The 18,954-nt window shown below is 45.8% G+C and overlaps 1 protein-coding gene across 5 annotated transcripts in view; it reads right to left on the reverse strand.

Annotated features, from left to right (window-relative positions):
- Positions 1 to 12,884: 12,884 nt before the first annotated feature.
- FYN (FYN proto-oncogene, Src family tyrosine kinase) overlaps positions 12,885 to 18,954 on the reverse strand; it is a 148,225-nt gene continuing 142,155 nt past the window's right edge. For all 5 annotated transcript variants that reach the window (XM_064707907.1, XM_064707906.1, XM_064707903.1 and 2 more), the window contains one exon: positions 12,885 to 15,815. In XM_064707907.1, coding sequence (XP_064563977.1) covers positions 15,607 to 15,815 — 209 coding nt within the window. In that variant the 3' untranslated portion in view covers positions 12,885 to 15,606. The remainder of the gene's footprint in view (positions 15,816 to 18,954) is intronic.

Raw genomic sequence — 18,954 nt, forward strand, 5'->3', positions numbered from 1 at the left:
ACAGCTCCTGAGAGCCGAGCAGCGCCGGAGACGCCCGAGGAGAGCCGCCCCAGATCTGGCCGCTTTATCCCAGCCCTCAGCACTGTCCTGACCCTCCAGTCAGCGCATCCCCCTGCCGATCTCCAGCCGCATTTTCTCAGTTTAACCCTAGAAGGAGGTTCACTTAGCTAGCTGCAGCCTGGGCATGGCTCCTCATCCTCCAGGTGACCGTGGGCGGACACCACTCGCTGCCTCAATGCCTGGCTGCTCTGCCTGGGCACACAGGGACATCTAAACCATCCCCGAGCTCCGAGCTCTGCCAGTGCCACCGCTGCTCCTTCCTGTGCCCTCCCTGTGACACTGGCGGCGGAGGAAGGAGCCGCATGCCCAGCATTCCTCTCCCCAGGAAGGGCTGTTCTCTGCATGCCCACCACTCTGCCAGCCCCTCTTTCTGCTCCAAAGGCAAAGCTGTGACCCAGGCAATTAACTCCTCTCATCAGGGACTGACTGCCCACATTTTTGGAGGGAAACCTCAAGCAGCTGGGAGCAGCCTGTGCCCCCAGCTGAGCACCAAGTGTGATTGTATTGATGGCAGTGCAGTGATGCCCTGCAGCCTGGGCTTACCTTCCCTCTCGAGAAAGCCCACATCAGCCTGGCCCTGGAATTGGCCATCCTGACCCCCTCCTTCCCCGCTTCCTCCCTCCTGTGCCAGGGCAAAGGCCAGCAGGACACCAGGGCTCCCTTTTGGAGCATCCTGAAGTTGTCCTTGACTGCGGCCACACTTCCTGGACAATCCCTGCTGGTCCCAGCCGAACCCAGATGTGATAAGCACTAGATGCTTGCAGCTGGAGTGGCTGCATTATAACCACAGTGATTTGAGTCAGCCGAAGGTTTAATCCCTCTGGCCTGGCCTCTGCTGCACAGCTGTTTTGCACCATGAACACCCTGGCAGCCGACATTTTCATCGAGGCTGCCTGAGCCCTGAGCTGCAGCACACTGGATTTGGGTGCCTGCCTCTCCTGCCAGTTTTCCCACCAGCTTCCAGCTCGGGAGCAGCGATGGCTCCACTGCCACCTGTGTGCTACAGGGGGTGAGGGCTGCAAGGGGCCCACGGCCACACAAGAGCCAAGATCAGGACCTTGGTGAATGTCAACAGGATGGAAGCAGGGAGGGAGAATTGCTCTGGGAGTGCCTGACCTTCCTGGGATGTATGTGAGGGATGTGTGTAGGGTTTGCTGTGCAATGACCGCCTCCTCAGGGAATGCAGGCAGCATGGGGACTCGGCAGGCAGTGTCCCCTGGAATGTTTCATCAATACCCACATTTGTGGGGTTTCCTTGTAAAAGGCTGTGCTATGGAGCCATCAAGCACCTCCCTTCACACAGGATGGCCTCCCTCACCGACAATGGTATAGACAGTTCTCTGTTCTCCTCTGGTCAAAGCCTGGACGCTGGTCTGTAACATCCAGCAACAACAGTTCCACCTGCCACCCCTGTAGGCAGCTGCCAGTTGGCCAGGAGAGGAAGGTTCTGGCTGTGAGATCTGTCCCTTGTGTGAGCACTTCCAGGTCCAGAAATGTAGAGACCTAATGGTGTCTGCAGATGTGGCCAAAGAACCAGGCTCTGTCCCCTCTTTAGCTTGCCAAGCCCCAGAAAGCAGCAGATATTTGGAGCAGTTTCTTCTCACTTGAGCTTTATGTACTTTATTAACAGCCTGACAAAGAGAGGGAAAATAGCTTGAAAGTCACACTCTGCTGACTCTGTTAACAGCACTGTCTGCTGAGTGGGTTTCAAAGGTCCAGCCCAAACCTAAGTACCCTCCCACAAAGCTGTAGAAACTGTTGTCAATTAACTCATTTTTGGATTAGGAAACTTGGACAACAGATACCCAAGTTTATTTCAGCATTTCAAAAACCTCCCTCATTCCCAAAACTGAAACCATCATAATTGCCTTCTGAAGGCATCTTTTATATATTTGAAGTCTTCCTACCATACTGACTTCACTCACTGAAAGCCAGATAAAACTCTGAACTCTCTGAAGTTAGTATCTCATCTGTACATTATTTACAAGCAGAATGTGATGAGTCATTGTCCTGGGTTGACTATATGATGCTTTTATCCCCAATCGTCTCATTCTGTTTATGTTGAATAATAATAAGTTTTGTACCTTTAAGAGTGTTACAGAGAGTGAAGGAGGAGAGAGAAGAAGCGGCAGTTTGTTTTTCAGACACTGCACTCCACTCCTCCACATTCCTGCTCCTGACTGTGTTGTCTGCGGACAGACAGCGGGACAGAGAGCTCTTCTTTTGCTTTTTAGTTAGTGTTAGCTAACTGAGGCAAAGAAGTTCCCTGGACTGTTTTTTCCCTTTTTCTTTGGACCTCTTGGAACTGCTCTGGACTGAACACCCAGGAGAGCACCGGCAGCTGCAGTTGTGGCCCACCAGGCCGGGCCTGGCCTGCGACAATTCCAGCACTGAGAGACTGATCAGAGACTGAGTGAGCTGCTGCTTGAACCCGGGGTTTTTCTCAGTTTGTCATCTCTTTTAGAGTGGCAAGGGGTCTCATTGTTTTGATACTGTTTTGGTCTTATTGTTTAATAAACAGGGGTTTTTTTCCACCTTTCTCCTAGGAGGTATTTTTCTTTCCTCCCGGACCAGTTGGGGGGGGGAGGGGCCGATTGGATCTGCTTTTCCCACCGGAGCTCCTTTGGGGGGATTCTTCCCCAAATTTGCTCTAAACCTGGACAAATACATGAATTGGCGCCCAACGCGCGGCTCGAAAATGTGGAAAAAAGCCCTATTAATTGTGTGTCTGTTGTTGTTGAAGCAGTTAGTAGACATGATGCTTGGACCCCTGATGTCTCTGGTTGTGAAAGCCTCTGTATGGCTCTGGGCTCTAGACCTTTTTGAGGTTTCAATACCTTTCTGGTCATTAGGATTATTGTCCTTAACAAGTAATTTTTACGGTAGAGGGGTACGGATTGGAATAGCTGTTGTGCTGGCCCTGGTGATAATGATTTATAAAGCGTTCAAAAAGATACTGACCTCTGTTTACAGCATGTATGGTTTATGGTTTCTTCATCCTATCCTGCATCCCAATTCCAATGGTATGTTTTGGGAATTTATTAGTAACTACACTCAGTCTGTTAGAGGAGGAGCTAAGAATGAGACTTTCCAGCCTTCCCTTTCCCTCTTCTCCTTTGGATCGGTTATGTCACTTTTTGAGAATGTTCAGTTTCCCCTGAATGTTAAAGAGACCATCTTTCTGGTATTTAATTTGGTAAGTTTCCTCTATATGGTCTGCAGCTTCTCTAGAATGAGGGCTGAGATATCCAGAGGAGCTGGTGAGACCCCTGATCCAGAAGCAGATGCAGGCGTGAAAAATCCTGAGTGGGGTGGAGAATGGGAAAATATAGGCCAAACCCTGAAGGAATTTTCTGATCCTGTAGACTGGGATTTCCCACGGGAACAAATTCAGAACGCAGCAGAGGTGGGGAAATACCTAAAGGAGAAGTGCCATGACGATTCTAAGGAGAAAAGGCTAATTGCAATAAGCTGGGCCCTGGCCTATGCTTATCGCACTTTGTTAGATACTGTCGGGCAGCAGACAGAGGCAGGGGGGCAGGGAGATAAATCAGCTATCCCAGTCACTCAAGCTGTAGCCAACAGCCCAGGCTCAGAGCCAGCAGCTAGACCAGACAGTGAGCCTAAGCCAGCATCTAAACCCATGGCTGTTGCTACCAGTACTAGAAGTGGGAAACGCACGGAAAAAACTGATCGACCAGTGGATGATGATGATGATGATGGTGATGATACAGGAGAAGGAACCTCAATGCCTCCTGACGTAAAATCAGGAGTCAAAGCAGCAGGTGCAAGATCAGACGCAAATACTGAGTCCTTCTCCCTGAAGGACCTTCGTGGCCTAAGGAAGGACTACACTCGAAGGTCTGATGAATCCATAATTAGTTGGCTGGTCCGTCTCTGGGATGCTGCAGGCGAGGCTACAATTTTGGATGGCACTGAAGCCAGGCATTTGGGATCCCTGTCACAGGATACTGTCATAGACCAAGGAATGATGGGGGGGGCTAACTCTCAGAGCCTCTGGGAACGGGTCCTAAGAAGTGTAGCAGAAAGATACCTGTGTGCAGACGATCTCTATATGCAGCAGACTCAGTGGAAGACAATAGAGCAAGGGATCCAACGCCTGAGAGAAATGGCCGTGGTTGAGATTATCTTCTCAGATGATGTAACAACTAGGAACCCAGACTTAGTACCATGCACGTCTGTGATGTGGCAAAAACTCGTACGACTCGGGCCACAAGAATATGCCTCTGCCTTAGCCATCATGAAGAGGGATGAGAGGGGTGAGACTGTGCTTGACATGGCAAGGAAGCTCCGAGCATATGCAGATGCTGTACATGGCCCAACACATGCCAGAATCGCAGCGGTGGAAACACGTCTTCAAAAATTAGAGGACAAGATAGAGGAGGGTCACAAAAAACTGAAGGAGGAGATTAAAGAGAGCTTTCTCCAAATCTCGGCGGTACAGATCAGAAGTTCTGGTACCCAACGCAGACGTTCCCCAGACGGCGAGAGAAGGTACATCCCACGAGCTGAGCTGTGGTTCTATTTGCGTGATTGTGGAGAAGACATAAAGAGATGACATAGACAACCTACCTCTGCTCTGGCACAACGGGTGAGACAACTGAAGATTCAGAGAGGAAGTTCCAAAAGGGAAGCAGCTCCAGTGGCCAGTAACCGAACTGTCACATATGATGATAATGACAATATTTTTGATCCCCTTGAAAAAACCTCCAAGACATATGCCCAGGGAAAAAAAGATAACCAGGCTTAGAGGAGCCCTGCCTCTAGCCAGGTAGAGGCTGGGGAAAACCGTGTTTTTTGGACTGTGTGAATTCGTTGGCCTGGCACATATGAACCACAAGAATACAAAGCTTTAGTTGACACTGGTGCACAATGCACATTAATCCCATCAAGACATGTGGAGACAGAGTCTGTTTCTATTGCTGGTGTGACAGGGGGATCACAGGATTTTACTCTGGTAGAAGCTGAGGTGAGCCTGACTGGAAATGAGTGGAAGAAACACTCTATTGTGACTGGCCCAGAGGCCCCATGTATTTTGGGCATAGACTACCTTCGAAGTGGGTATTTCAAAGACCCAAAGGGACTCAGATGGGCCTTTGGAATAGCTGCTGTAGAGACAGAGGGTGTCAAGCAGTTGAACAGCTTGCCTGGACTGTCAGACAGCCCATCTGCAGTAGGTCTCCTGAAGGTGGAAGAGCAACGAGTGCCAATTGCCACCTCAACAGTGCACCGCCGACAGTACCGAACGAATCGAGATGCTGTGATCCCCATCCATAAGATGATCCGAGAGCTGGAGAGCCAAGGGGTGGTCAGCAAGACCCACTCACCCTTCAACAGCCCCATCTGGCCTGTGCGAAAATCTGAAGGAGAATGGAGATTGACTGTGGACTATCGTGCATTGAATGAAGTGACCCCACCCCTGAGCGCTGCTGTGCCGGACATGCTGGAACTCCAGTACGAGCTGGAGTCCAAGGCAGCAAGGTGGTACGCCACTATAGACATTGCCAATGCATTTTTCTCCATTCCTCTGGCAGCAGAATGCAGGCCTCAGTTTGCTTTCACCTGGAGAGGCGTGCAGTACACCTGGAACCGATTGCCCCAGGGGTGGAAGCACAGCCCCACCATCTGCCATGGACTGATCCAGGCTGCACTGGAAAAGGGTGAGGCTCCAGAACATTTGCAATATATTGATGACATCATTGTGTGGGGGAAGACAGCAGCAGAGGTGTTCGAGAAAGGGGAGAAAATTATCCAGATTCTCCTAAAAGCTGGCTTCGCCATCAAGAAGAACAAAGTCAAGGGACCTGCTCAAGAGATCCAGTTTCTGGGAGTGAAGTGGCAAGACGGACGGCGTCAGATTCCCACCGATGTCATCAACAAGATCACAGCAATGTCTCCACCCACCAATAAGAAAGAGACACAAGCTTTCCTAGGCGCCATAGGTTTTTGGAGGATGCATATTCCCGAATACAGTCAGATCGTGAGCCCTCTCTACCTGGTCACCCGTAAGAAGAACACTTTCCACTGGGGCCCAGAGCAGCAACAAGCCTTTGCACAGATCAAGCAGGAGATTGCTCATGCAGTAGCCCTTGGCCCAGTCAGGACAGGACCAGAGGTGAAGAATGTGCTCTACTCTGCAGCCGGGAACCATGGCTTGTCCTGGAGCCTTTGGCAGAAGGTGCCTGAGGAGACTCGGGGTCGACCACTGGGATTTTGGAGTCGAAGCTACAGAGGGTCTGAAGCCAACTATACTCCAACAGAGAAAGAAATCCTGGCTGCCTATGAAGGAGTCCAGGCTGCTTCGGAGGTAATAGGCACTGAAGCACAACTCCTCCTGGCACCCCGACTACCCGTGCTGGGGTGGATGTTCAAAGGCAAGGTTCCTTCCACTCACCATGCCACCAGTGCTACATGGAGCAAGTGGATTGCTCTCATCACTCAGCGCGCCCATATAGGTAAACTGAATCGCCCTGGGATTTTGGAGGTCATTACAAATTGGCCCGAAGGTGAAAACTTTGGTCTCTCTGATGAAGGGGAACAAGAAGAGACACGAGCTGAAGAAGCTCCACCATACAACCAACTGCCAGCAGAAGATACACAATACGCTCTCTTTACTGATGGGTCGTGCCGCATTGTGGGAATGAACCGGAAGTGGAAAGCAGCTGTATGGAGCCCCACACGGCAGGTGGCAGAGGCCACTGAAGGAGAAGGTGGATCAAGCCAACTTGCTGAACTCAAAGCTGTTCAACTGGCCCTGGACATTGCTGAGAGAGAGAAGTGGCCAAAGCTCTACCTTTATACTGATTCATGGATGGTAGCCAATGCTCTGTGGGGATGGCTGGAGAGATGGAAAAAGGCTAACTGGCAACGTAGAGGAAAGCCAATTTGGGCTGCTGAAGAGTGGAAAGACATTGCTACCAGGGTAGGGAAGCTGCCTGTGAAGGTCCGCCATGTAGATGCCCATGTACCCAAGAGTAGAGCTAATGAGGAGCACCAAAACAATGATCAGGTAGACCAAGCCGCAAAGATAGAGGGTGTCCAAAATAGACCTAGATTGGGAACATAAAGGAGAGTTATTCTTAGCTCGGTGGGCCCATGATGCCTCAGGCCACCAGGGCAGAGATGCCACCTATAAGTGGGCACGAGACCGAGGGGTGGATCTAACCATGGACAGTATCTCTCAGGTTATCCATGACTGTGAGACGTGTGCCGCCATCAAGCAGGCCAAGCGACTGAAGCCCCTCTGGTACGGTGGGCGGTGGTCCAAGTACAAGTATGGGGAGGCCTGGCAGATTGACTACATCACACTGCCCCAGACACGCCAGGGCAAGCGCTACGTGCTGACCATGGTGGAGGCCACCACTGGATGGCTGGAAACCTACCCTGTGCCTCATGCTACAGCCCGGAACACCATCCTGGGCCTGGAAAAGCAAGTTCTGTGGAGACATGGCACCCCTGAAAGGATTGAGTCAGACAATGGGACTCATTTCAAGAACAGCCTTGTCAACACCTGGGCTAGGGAACATGGCATTGAGTGGGTGTACCATATCCCCTACCATGCACCAGCTGCAGGCAAAGTGGAGAGGTACAATGGACTGTTAAAAACCACATTGAAAGCATTAGGTGGGGGATCTTTCAAGAACTGGGATCAGCATCTGGCAAAAGCCACCTGGTTAGTTAACACCCGAGGCTCTACTAACCGAGTCGGCCCTGCCCAATCTGAGCCTTTGCAAAGAGTAGATGGAGACAAAGTCCCAGTGGTACATGTCAGAGGTTTGTTAGGGAAGACTGTGTGGATCAATCCTGCCTCGAGTACAGACAAACCCATTCGTGGGGTTGTCTTTGCTCAGGGACCAGGTTGCACGTGGTGGATAATGCAAAAAGATGGAAGAACACGATGTGTACCTCAGGGAGACCTGATTGTTGCATAAAACCTGTATAAATATCACTGTTTCCTGAATGTTATTACCATTGTCTGTGTATAGTTGTATAATGGATGTATCATGTATGTACTTGTAGAGTTAGAATTTATATTAGTTTTAGTAGTAAGCAGACGATATGGGGATAAGGGGTGGAATGTCCTGGGTTGACTATATGATGCTTTTATCCCCAATCGTCTCATTCTGTTTATGTTGAATAATAATAAGTTTTGTACCTTTAAGAGTGTTACAGAGAGTGAAGGAGGAGAGAGAAGAAGCGGCAGTTTGTTTTTCAGACACTGCACTCCACTCCTCCACATTCCTGCTCCTGACTGTGTTGTCTGCGGACAGACAGCGGGACAGAGAGCTCTTCTTTTGCTTTTTAGTTAGTGTTAGCTAACTGAGGCAAAGAAGTTCCCTGGACTGTTTTTTCCCTTTTTCTTTGGACCTCTTGGAACTGCTCTGGACTGAACACCCAGGAGAGCACCGGCAGCTGCAGTTGTGGCCCACCAGGCCGGGCCTGGCCTGCGACAATTCCAGCACTGAGAGACTGATCAGAGACTGAGTGAGCTGCTGCTTGAACCCGGGGTTTTTCTCAGTTTGTCATCTCTTTTAGAGTGGCAAGGGGTCTCATTGTTTTGATACTGTTTTGGTCTTATTGTTTAATAAACAAGGGGTTTTTTTCCACCTTTCTCCTAGGAGGTATTTTTCTTTCCTCCCGGACCAGTTGGGGGGGGAGGGGCCGATTGGATCTGCTTTTCCCACCGGAGCTCCTTTGGGGGGATTCTTCCCCAAATTTGCTCTAAACCTGGACAGTCATATTGGGCCTGTCATAGAAAGGACAGATGCAAGTGCAGGATGGTTTTCTTTGGCAAGGCAAGTAACACGGACCTTTTTTTTTTTTTCTAAAAAGGTTCCTAATCCTGCAGGAGTTGTAATATTTCTTTTTTCATTAGGAACAAAGTGTTAGTATCGAGTGCCCCTTCTCATATTTCCTACCACATCACTCTATTTGGAGAAATAAATCACGAATCTTTTGCTTCCAGATGATTAACTGTTTAAATAAAGCGCTGTCATGTTGCTCCTCTTTTAACATTGGTGCTGTGAATTAACCTGGAGACATTGCAGTGAGCCTTTAACCCCCTCTGCCTCAGCATGATGGTCTCACTCTGGTTCTCTGCAAGTGGCTTGTTCCTTGCTGCTTTTGCACTGTGAGGAAAACCGGGGCTTTCTTCCATCTCTTGCTGTTTACATTGCTAGGCACATGCCTGCAAAAATATTTTCCACTTACTTTATTTTAAGTGGAATTGGCATTTTTCAGTCACACCCTGGAGAGACACCTGAAAGGAAGGAAAACAGTACCTGGATGTTAGCTTGTGCAATGCATGTAATTAAACCCTGCACAATGACAAAAACCTCTCCTGCTATTTGTTAAGATTTTCCCCACAGCATTATGAATCCTCTTAATTAAGAGCAGAAGCTAAGTAATACCTATTTTATTCCCTCTTGCGTCCAATTAGTCACCCATTGATCATTACCCACTCAACATTTGACAATTAACAGAGCCCCCATACTCTGCAGGACGGGGATGTGTAGTCCTTCAGAAATGACACGTCCAGAATAACGTGATGGGAGCTGTGTGGATGAGTAGTGGTGCAAGAGGTGGGGGAAGGGGAGGAAAAGGCCACCCAAGTGGAACAAAAGACATGTAACATATGCAAATGTTCAGTATGTGGTATGTGTTTTATACACTGGATGTATATGAGGTCATAGACAAAGCTCAGCTGGCGGCTGCTCTGCTTTTGGGAGGCATGGGAATTTGAGGGAACACTTGAGCTCTCGTGTGATCAAACGTACCTAGTCCTCTCTCTTTAAGGCACAAAGCTGTTCCTCATGTGGCTCGTTGCCTTTGCTTTTTTAGGAGGGCAGGATTTAGCATCTGGTTCTCCACTGTTACTGGGACTATGGGCTGTAGCAACACAGCCCTTGCCAAGTCACCCCAAGACCCGTCAGCAGCTCCACACAGTTGTGCCTGAGCTGCTGCCAGCAGAGCATGGCATTCCTGGGTGTCCAAGGGGCTCCAGGGAAGCTGCAGGCCCCTCCTGCACTGCCACTCCCTCCTGGGAAGGGTATCCCAGGAACAGTGATGGCCCAGGCCCTGTGTGGTAGCAGGAGCGGTGTGCTGGGACCCCTGAGCCCTTTCCCAACACCAGGGACCCTTCCTATATGAGTAACATTTTCTAGCTGGGGAATTCCAGCAGCCTGTGGGACTTAGAGGCAGCCCAGAGCCTGAACTGCAGCAGTGAATAAAGCACAGGGAATGCCAGGGCTCACAGACAAGCCTGAGGCATGAGGCTGAGCCCCAACAGCCACAAAGCAGCCCTGCATTCTTTTTTCTTTTTCCAGATTAGAATTCATCCATTCCATTCCAGGGCTCAGGAATTTTGTGTGAAGCTGTTATAATAGGTAGCTGAGCAAGGCTCTGGGTGCAGCTCAGCAACAAATGCTGATGCACAAAAAAGCAAACCAGAGCCCTTGGCAAGCTCTAGCCTGGCTGTAGGGGAAGAAGGATAATCTCATTTCTTTACTCTTTGCCCTTTTAGCTATTCACAGAGCTTAATGCCGAGTTATTCCCAACAATGAGCCAAACAATCAAACTTCCATCTGGCCTGGTCAGGCAGAACCAACACTTGCCTCGCAGTCACAGGCCACACCAATCCTGTGGTTTTTTCCCCCCATCTTGAACATACAGTATTTTCCTCTATGCTGTAACAGAGAAGATATTTACATTTGGAAGCAGAAACCGCAGTTCACGCTCCTCAGCCTGCTCTAATCTCATCACCCAAATCCCTGGGCACAAGGAAGCACAGGCGCTGTGAGCACAGCTGGTGCTGCAAACACAGCTGCTGCTGCTGCAACCTTTGCCTCTGCCTCTCCAGCACACCATGCAGTGCCTACCAGCAATGACCTGCTTTTTCTGGGAGGGCAGTTCTCCCTGCACTCCTGCACACCTCACTGCAGGCTCCAAACTGCAGCCATGCCCTTGGGAGAAATGTTTGCTCTCCCCGACTTTAAGGTAGCTGCAGGCTGCTCTTGGCAGTAGCCAGAGGCCCACAGCATCTCTGGGCTGTAGCACAGTGCTTGCTGCTACCACCTCTCCTGGTTTGGGAATAGGGATTGTAACAGATCACGTAGTGGGAACCAGCAGAGAAAAAAAAAAAAAGAAAGGGAAAACAAGAAGAAAAAAAGAGCAGCTCTTTTGTTGTTAACAACATTTTGTCCTCTAATCTACTCATGTTCCAGTTTTACATTTTTGTTAAGCTTTCAGCTGCAGGGGAGGGATACAAGGAGATAGACTGATGTTTGTGTAGATGTTTTTATGTGTGAATTTCCTTTTGAGTTACAGATAACTGTACACACACACATAAGAACAGGCTCTGTATTAGAAGTCAACAGAAAATATCTCACAGACTTAAGGGAAGCCAGCATTTCCTCTCTAACATTCAAAATGGACCTCAGCAGGCTGGTTTTAGCTGTCACAAGTTCTGAGAAATTTAGAAGCACTGAGAGGGAGACACTAGCACCCTACTCATGTGGCAATCCCAGCAAGAGGCCTCTTTTCCTTTTCTGCAGAAAGCACACGGGTTCTGGTTTGGTCTGTGTAGGAAAATCTGAAACTAAAGTGCCCCTTTCTTCAGTTAAGACAGCAGGGAATGCTGCTCCAGTTGACAGGAGTCCCCTCAGTGATAAAATATCCCTGTGTATGAGTCACAGGAAATTATAATCACTGCTTTCCAAGACTGCAGAACACAATGAGATTTCTGAGCTACAAACAGACTTCAATTATTCTTGAAAGACAGACAGACCCTCAAACTGACACAACTGGAGAAAATAAATATCCTTTTGTCTGCACTGCTGGTGGTAATTTCCCATTAGACAGGAAAGGGCTCCTTTGATGAATGAATATTGTCTACACTTCAGAAGAGGAGCTACTGTATATCTCCTAATAGCTCTTGCATGCTTGGGCTCAGCCTCGTGTGAGGCCCTTAAACCCCTTGGGTGCAATATGGTAGCGTTCATTAGCACGCTGCATTTTTTATTGCAGCACTTGAGAAAAGGATGGTGCATGTTAGCATAAATTGGAGCAACTTTCCTCACTCACCTTGAAGTTATGTGGCAAGATTGAGATATTTAGCAATCTGCCTTCTTGGGCTGCAGGTAGTCCTTTCCAGTCTAGAGGCTTCAGAAGAAACACTCACACTGGAGACAGATTTTCCACTTGTGATTATTCTTATAATTTTAGCAGTTAATCACTCTTCTGTTTTGTATTTACTTTGTTTTTCTACAGTGGTAATTAAATCAAAACCAGAGTGTCACCCAGAACTACATTGAGCATAGTTTACAAAAGCCAAAGAGTATCATGTTAGTGCCTTTTGTCTTTTTCAAGGACCACCAAGTCTCACATAATTGCCTTCTCACAGAAATATAATAACCATACTAACCATCCCTTTGGCAGCAGTGTCTCATTTCCACCTGTCACTTTTCCTGAGACAGGTCTTGGATTAAACTTGGCTTAGAGAAGCCTGTGTCTCCCCACAGAGTCCTTTCTGCTGCTGGTAGATCTCCTAGACGACCTCTTCTGGAAATCAGCCACCACACCATGGATCGGTTGGGAATCAGGTGGGCTAGTGAGGGGAGCATTTGGCCAATTGTTTTTACCTGGGTGGAATTTATTTAGTCTTACATTTAAAAATTATTGGAAGGAACAGAACATTCCTAATCTCACAAATTCTACTTTTAGAGTCACCACACAACTACTTGTGGTGTATACGCAGTGCTTAAGAAAAGGCTTTTATTAATTTATAGCAAAAAAACCTAACAACCTTGTTTAAATTTTTTGCTAATGTTTTTATTTGAGAGATTAAAAAACCCAAACAACAAAACTCCCAACATTAAGAAAAAGAAGCAGAAGAGCTACCGATGAGAGATGGTCTGGATTTGCCACTCAACAGTGGCACCAGTCTGCACACAAGCCAGCTGCAGGCAGAGATCCGGCAGAGACCAACGTGGTACTCAGAGACCGAATGCAATACAAGAAACAGCAAACCCAAGAATCAGAAATCAAGGCCATAAAACCCCAACAACGCCCCATCTGAGTCTTACTTCCAATGAGAAACATAGGCAAACTAACGTTTTAGGCTCGTCCCGCATTGCAGATGGAAACTGCGCTTAAGTTTGTGGCATGGCAAAGGCTGCTAAGGAACTTGGCAGCGCGGCCACGCTTCGCCACCGGGCTCTGGGCTGAGGAGGTGACATTTTGGCTTCGCCAGCCCGCTGAGTTACTATGGAGTCCTCAGTTCCATGGATGGTATTTTAAGGCAGGGGGGTAGCTGTGGGAAAAAAAAGAGGGCCATGACTTGCTTTGTAAGTACTAAGAGGAAGCTAGAAGTCCAACAAGGATCATGGCCTCTTCAGTACTCCACAGCTACAGGTACAGCAACATTGAGTAGATAATGTACATAACATTACTTATAGACTCTACATGTAAAACGTTAACCAATTTATCATGGAAATCTGGTAACAAGCAACATTGCCGTATAAATTCACACTTTGAGAAAGGCTAAGTGTGGAAGCCTCCTTTGCAAGAGGATTTTCAGTCAGTTTTGTATAGAAAATATTAAAACTATGACAATTTGTTCTCTGAATCTCAATTGATTATTGGGTTAGTTTTCACAAATGAAGAAAGGTTCTCTTTAGAAAATGTGTGAATCTTCAGAGTATGAATTCACAATCTAAGTACTAAATAATTTAAAAAAAAAAGTTTCAACTGTCAGGAAGTCTTAATTGGCCACAATCTTTTAAAGCAGTAACAGCAATACAAGACATAGAAAAGCTTTTCCTGCAACACTTGTAAATGTAAAAGTATTCATGTTAAATGCAACAGAACTAATAAAGAACAAACTGCTGTAGAAGAGAGAAAGGAGAGACTAGCTATGCATTCAGCCTTCTTCCTTACAGTTGAACTCCAGCTATTTCAAAACATATTGACTTCATAATTTGGAAAATGATGTCCCATAGGTAATTGGTCTGCATACTCCTATGAAATGTCATGCCCCAAATGGCATGACACCCCTTCTTGAAAAGTTTTTCATCTCATGTCCACCATTAGCTCCACAGTTTAAACAAAAAAACAACTATCCAAATGTAAAATGCTCTTTTGTTTTTTAATTACTAAATTAAGAAAGTTAAACAGTTTTAAAATGTAAACTTGTGAATAAACCATAACAAAATGTAATTAAGACTTTAAAATTTGCAACTCAGTATTAAAAACTCAATAGAAATAGAAAGGATTTTTTTTTTGTGTTTTTTGGTTAAACGTAAGTAATTCAAGGCTGGTACAGACAACTGAAAAGGTAATACTTTGTTCTGTGCATCCCCCATGAAATGTAAAGAAGTGCATAGTAATTCCACTGGAGAACTTGCAGACACAGAGAAAGTAATTTCATTAGCAGTACAGGACACTCAACACACTTATTTTACAATGGAAAAATGTTACACATAAAACAGAAAAATCCTAGTTGCATGACCAACAGTTTAGCAGGGGGACATGGCTAAAATGCTATTATTTTAAGACCATCTGAATGTGGTTACACTGCTTAATAAATTTTTTTGAAACAATTCAGTATACATGTTTTGATACAAGAAGTCCTTGCAGTTTCAATTTTCCAGTTCAAACGGTGATGGTGTAGTTTTCTTGCTTTAAATATGTTCGTTTTAATTTCAAGAACAAATCATCACACACTTGTCAAACATTGGAAACATTACTGTAAATACAGCACGTGATTCCTGAAAGAGCAAAGTTACAACCATCTACAGGTACATAATCATAAACAAAAAGTGCAATCCAATTTAAAAAAATCATGCTTGGCAAAAGCCAAAAATTAGATCACTGGCTTTCAGAATCCCACCAGTGTTTTCATGTCTGCAGTAAAATTATCGCTTTCTGGGTACAGCTGCATCAGGAGTCATTCAATTTCAAATGAGCCTCCTCTGCAATAGCACCCATATACTGTATGTACAGGTATGTATATATATTATATATATTTTATATATAAAAAAGCAAAAACCCAAACACCTGTCCTGATTTTTTTATTTGTTAAAACATGAAAAAAAAATGTTTTAGACAAAGAGGCCACTTCTGGAAAATAATACTTTTAGTTGAATCAGGAGAAGACTAGTTAAAATCACATAGGTTCTGCATTTTAAAAAAAGGAAAGCACTAGGATCAGTTATTGGCACTGAGTTACTATTTACAATGAACAGAGGTTTTGCAGTTTACATAACATCAATACAATGCAGTTTTGGAGTCTTTGATTAGGAAAAAACAAGTGTTTTTCTCCTTTTCATCCAGGACATTCAGATTATTAGGACAAGTGGTTGTAGGCAAGGGCTGTGGAAGTTCCCAGCTGCAGCCCCTCCTGTGCACTGCAGTGCTGGAAGATGTTGCACTCTGGGGAAGCCAATCACAGAGCTGGAAGGTGGAGAGCAGGTGGGACAGGGCTGAGAAATTCCTGGTAATTCATGACAGTGTCTGGAAACCAAGGATTTACAGGTTGTCACCAGGCTGGTACTGGGGTTCTGTTGCAGTGAAGTAGTCTTCAAGAAAACCCTGTAAATATTCAAAAGTTGGACGCTCCTCTGGGTCTTTTTTCCAGCAGTGAATCATAAGCTCATGCAAGGAGATGGGACAGTCCTGAGGACATGGCATCCGATAACCTCGTTCTACTTGCTCCAAGACTTCCCGGTTATTCATTCCTGTGAAGGGCATACAAAGCCACAGTGAATTACAGGAAAATTAACCAAGTACAACTATATCTACAACACATGTGGTTTGCTCACTCATACTAATTTCTTTTGGTTAAGACAAGCGAAACATGACCACACTGATGTCCTATTTCAGCTCCTCAAACACTGCAAGGTAACCTGGAATATTTTCTTTCTCAGTAGAGGGTTTTTAGGATCAAGTGATGAGCAGAACACTGCTCCCATAGTTACCCTCTTGGCTTACTCACAATGAGCAGGATTTGGTGTTTTCCCTCTCTGACAGCAGGAACTGTGAAATGTACTATGTCATGTGCTTAAGGAAAACAAATGCATTGCAAAAAAGTGGAAAATTCAAAATTCTAGAAATTAGGATGAATTTCTGAAACCCTCACCCTGAGCGTGGGCCTTTGTGAAAACATTCTATGAGGTCATGCTGCAGGGACTTCAAGACAAACTGTGCTACTCCTGGCTCCCAGGGTTGTCCAGCAGATTGCCTTCAGTGTCAGCCCAGGAGCTCAGTGCTGCTGACCTGCACTCCCTCCCTCTGTGTGGGTTAGTACAGTTTCTATCATAGTCGAGTGTTCCCAAACTAAAACACAGCGAAGCTGCTCACAAGACAAGCCAAATGCCAAGCAAAACATCTCCACTAAAGAACCACAGCTCTCCCTCTCTCACTCAGAAGAAAAAAGTAAAAGTCGATTACCTTCACAGAATCATAGAAATATTTAGGTTGGAAAAGACCCTTCAGATCACTGAGTCCAGTTGTTAACCTAACACTGCCAAGTCCACCACTGAACCATGTCCCTACAGACTTTTAAATACCTCCAAGGATGGTGACTCATCTTGCTTGACTCTGAGAGTAAGGACAGGCTCTTTGCTACTTTTTCTTTTCTTTGTAACCCCTTGATTCCTCTGCTGAAAAGCTGAAGTGCTTTTCACCACACATTAACGGCAAGCCACTCTAAGCTTTAGTTTACACCTCTCTCCCAGTACTCTCTTTTTAACAGTACCAGAGGTAACACTGGCACCACAAGCATGCAGATGTGTTTCAGAGCAAGCCTGCACACTGACTGCAGGCTTTGTGCTTGCCCTGCCCCAGTCCCCTGCTGAAAAATATCTGCAGAACTCATTCTCCTGACTTAGCAGGCCCTGCCAAGCAGCTCTGCAGGAGAACCAGCAGGGACACTTCAGTTTCTCCATGACTGAATCTAGAAACCAACACCCTGATGTTGCACTTTCTGTTAGCTTATCCTCTCCCTGGCTTCCTTGACACTGTCCTTTCTGGGGAAACCTCCACTTTGTTCTTGGAGGAAGCCCTTTTGAGGAGTCCCAAAACCTCATATTTTTTTGTAAACTTATTTGTGAGGAATAATTCAATCACCTTCTTCAATGCAGATTCATTTATCCACTCAACACTCTGACTTGTAGAAATGTCTGGTTTTGGTTAGGATAGAGTCAACTTTCTCCCTAGTAGCTGGTACAATGTCATGTTTTGATTTAGTATGAGAATAATGTTGGTAACACACTGATGTTTTAGTTTCTGATAAGTAGAGTTCATCCTACGTCAAGGACTTTTCAGTTTCTCATGCTCTGCCAGTGAGGACGTGCACAAGAAGCTGGGAGAAACTGTAATGTGCATAATTTGTTTTTCTTGGCTAATATGCCTCTCTTTTTTCATTTCCAATAAAATTATTATTATATTTTACTTTATTTCAGTTAATAAACTGTTATTATCTCAACCTCTTGGATATCAGCAGGAGGATATTACCCTGTCAAGACAAACAGAAAAAGTTTAACCTTTTTTTCTGCTTCTCCTCCCCATCCCACCTTTGGGGGGCCTGGGAGTGGGCAGTGGGAGTGAGCAAGTGTCTGTGTGGTATTTAAATTACTGGCTGGGGTTAAGCCATGACAGGGAACAAAATCCTAACATTACATAGCATTTAGGCCAGTAACTTAGCTGTAACCTTGGATGTGGTCTTTAGTCTGTATCCTCATGTCCTGGCTGTGTTTAATTATTAAGGATGCTTAGAAAAAACCATCTGTATCATTCAGCCTTTCCTGACCATCCACCTCTAGATTCTCATTTCATGTTAGGATTACAAAACCCCTCTTCCTCTTATCTTGTCAGGGTAATTTCCTCCTACTGATATCCATTTGCAGTGTCTGGGCAGGGATCATATTCCTATCCTGTCACTGTAAGCAGCCCTGGCATGGTTTCCTCACATGTTCTTTGTATTTATATTTAGGCTCTCAATTATCCATGTTGTGGTCACAGCGTGGTTTTGCTTTGCTTACTGCAGCACCTCCCATTTTCAAACACGAGCAGTACTTGGCTTAGTTTCATATGTGGGTTTTACTGCAAGGCAAGGGAAAGGAAAAGTAGGGCACTGTTTCTTTTGCTGCCTGTTGTGCACTGAGGAGCCTCTCCAGAAAACTGTCTCATACTCCTACAGGCCTCTCCTTAACGCTCCCTTTCACAGGGAAAATTGCAAAAAGAAAGGTTAGATTACTGATTTACAGTATTCCCTAACCTGCAGACCAACACTTCAGCACTGGTTTCTTGTGTTTAATTTATCAGATGCATCCACCCACCATATTTTTGTTGTTAGGTATTTATAAACTAGAAGAGAATACTTTGAGTGGCTCCTAAAGTGGACCATAGTTATAGTGGACTAGCCCTGATGAAAACAGACTAATAAATTACAAGCCTCTGCAGACATCAGATTCTGCATAGAGTTAAGGTTCTCCTATATTATTGACTCCACACTGATGCTGTTAGGTCACAGAGGCTCCCAACAAACCAGAACACACTTTAAAAATATTTGGATATTCCTCACTATCCAGCAGGAACATTTCCAGAGATATTTTACTTTTTCATTAGACTACAAAATACTACTGGTCTGTTAGGCACCACAAACCCAAGGTAGCATCAACCCAAACTTTCTGGCCTTGCTGTTTTCAAGATACTGCAAGAAAAAAACATGCACATTTTGTTCATGTTGTGTTCTCAATATTAGTTTTATAAATTTGTGTTTTGAACAAAAATCTGCACCTTTTTTATCCTTGTCTTTGAATCAGCTGAATTACCTGGTGTTTTGGGGTGAGAACTTCTGCTGTGCTTTGCTTCCCT

This window comes from Zonotrichia leucophrys, chromosome 3 (genome assembly GCF_028769735.1).
Source record: "Zonotrichia leucophrys gambelii isolate GWCS_2022_RI chromosome 3, RI_Zleu_2.0, whole genome shotgun sequence".
Classification (NCBI taxonomy): domain Eukaryota; kingdom Metazoa; phylum Chordata; class Aves; order Passeriformes; family Passerellidae; genus Zonotrichia; species Zonotrichia leucophrys.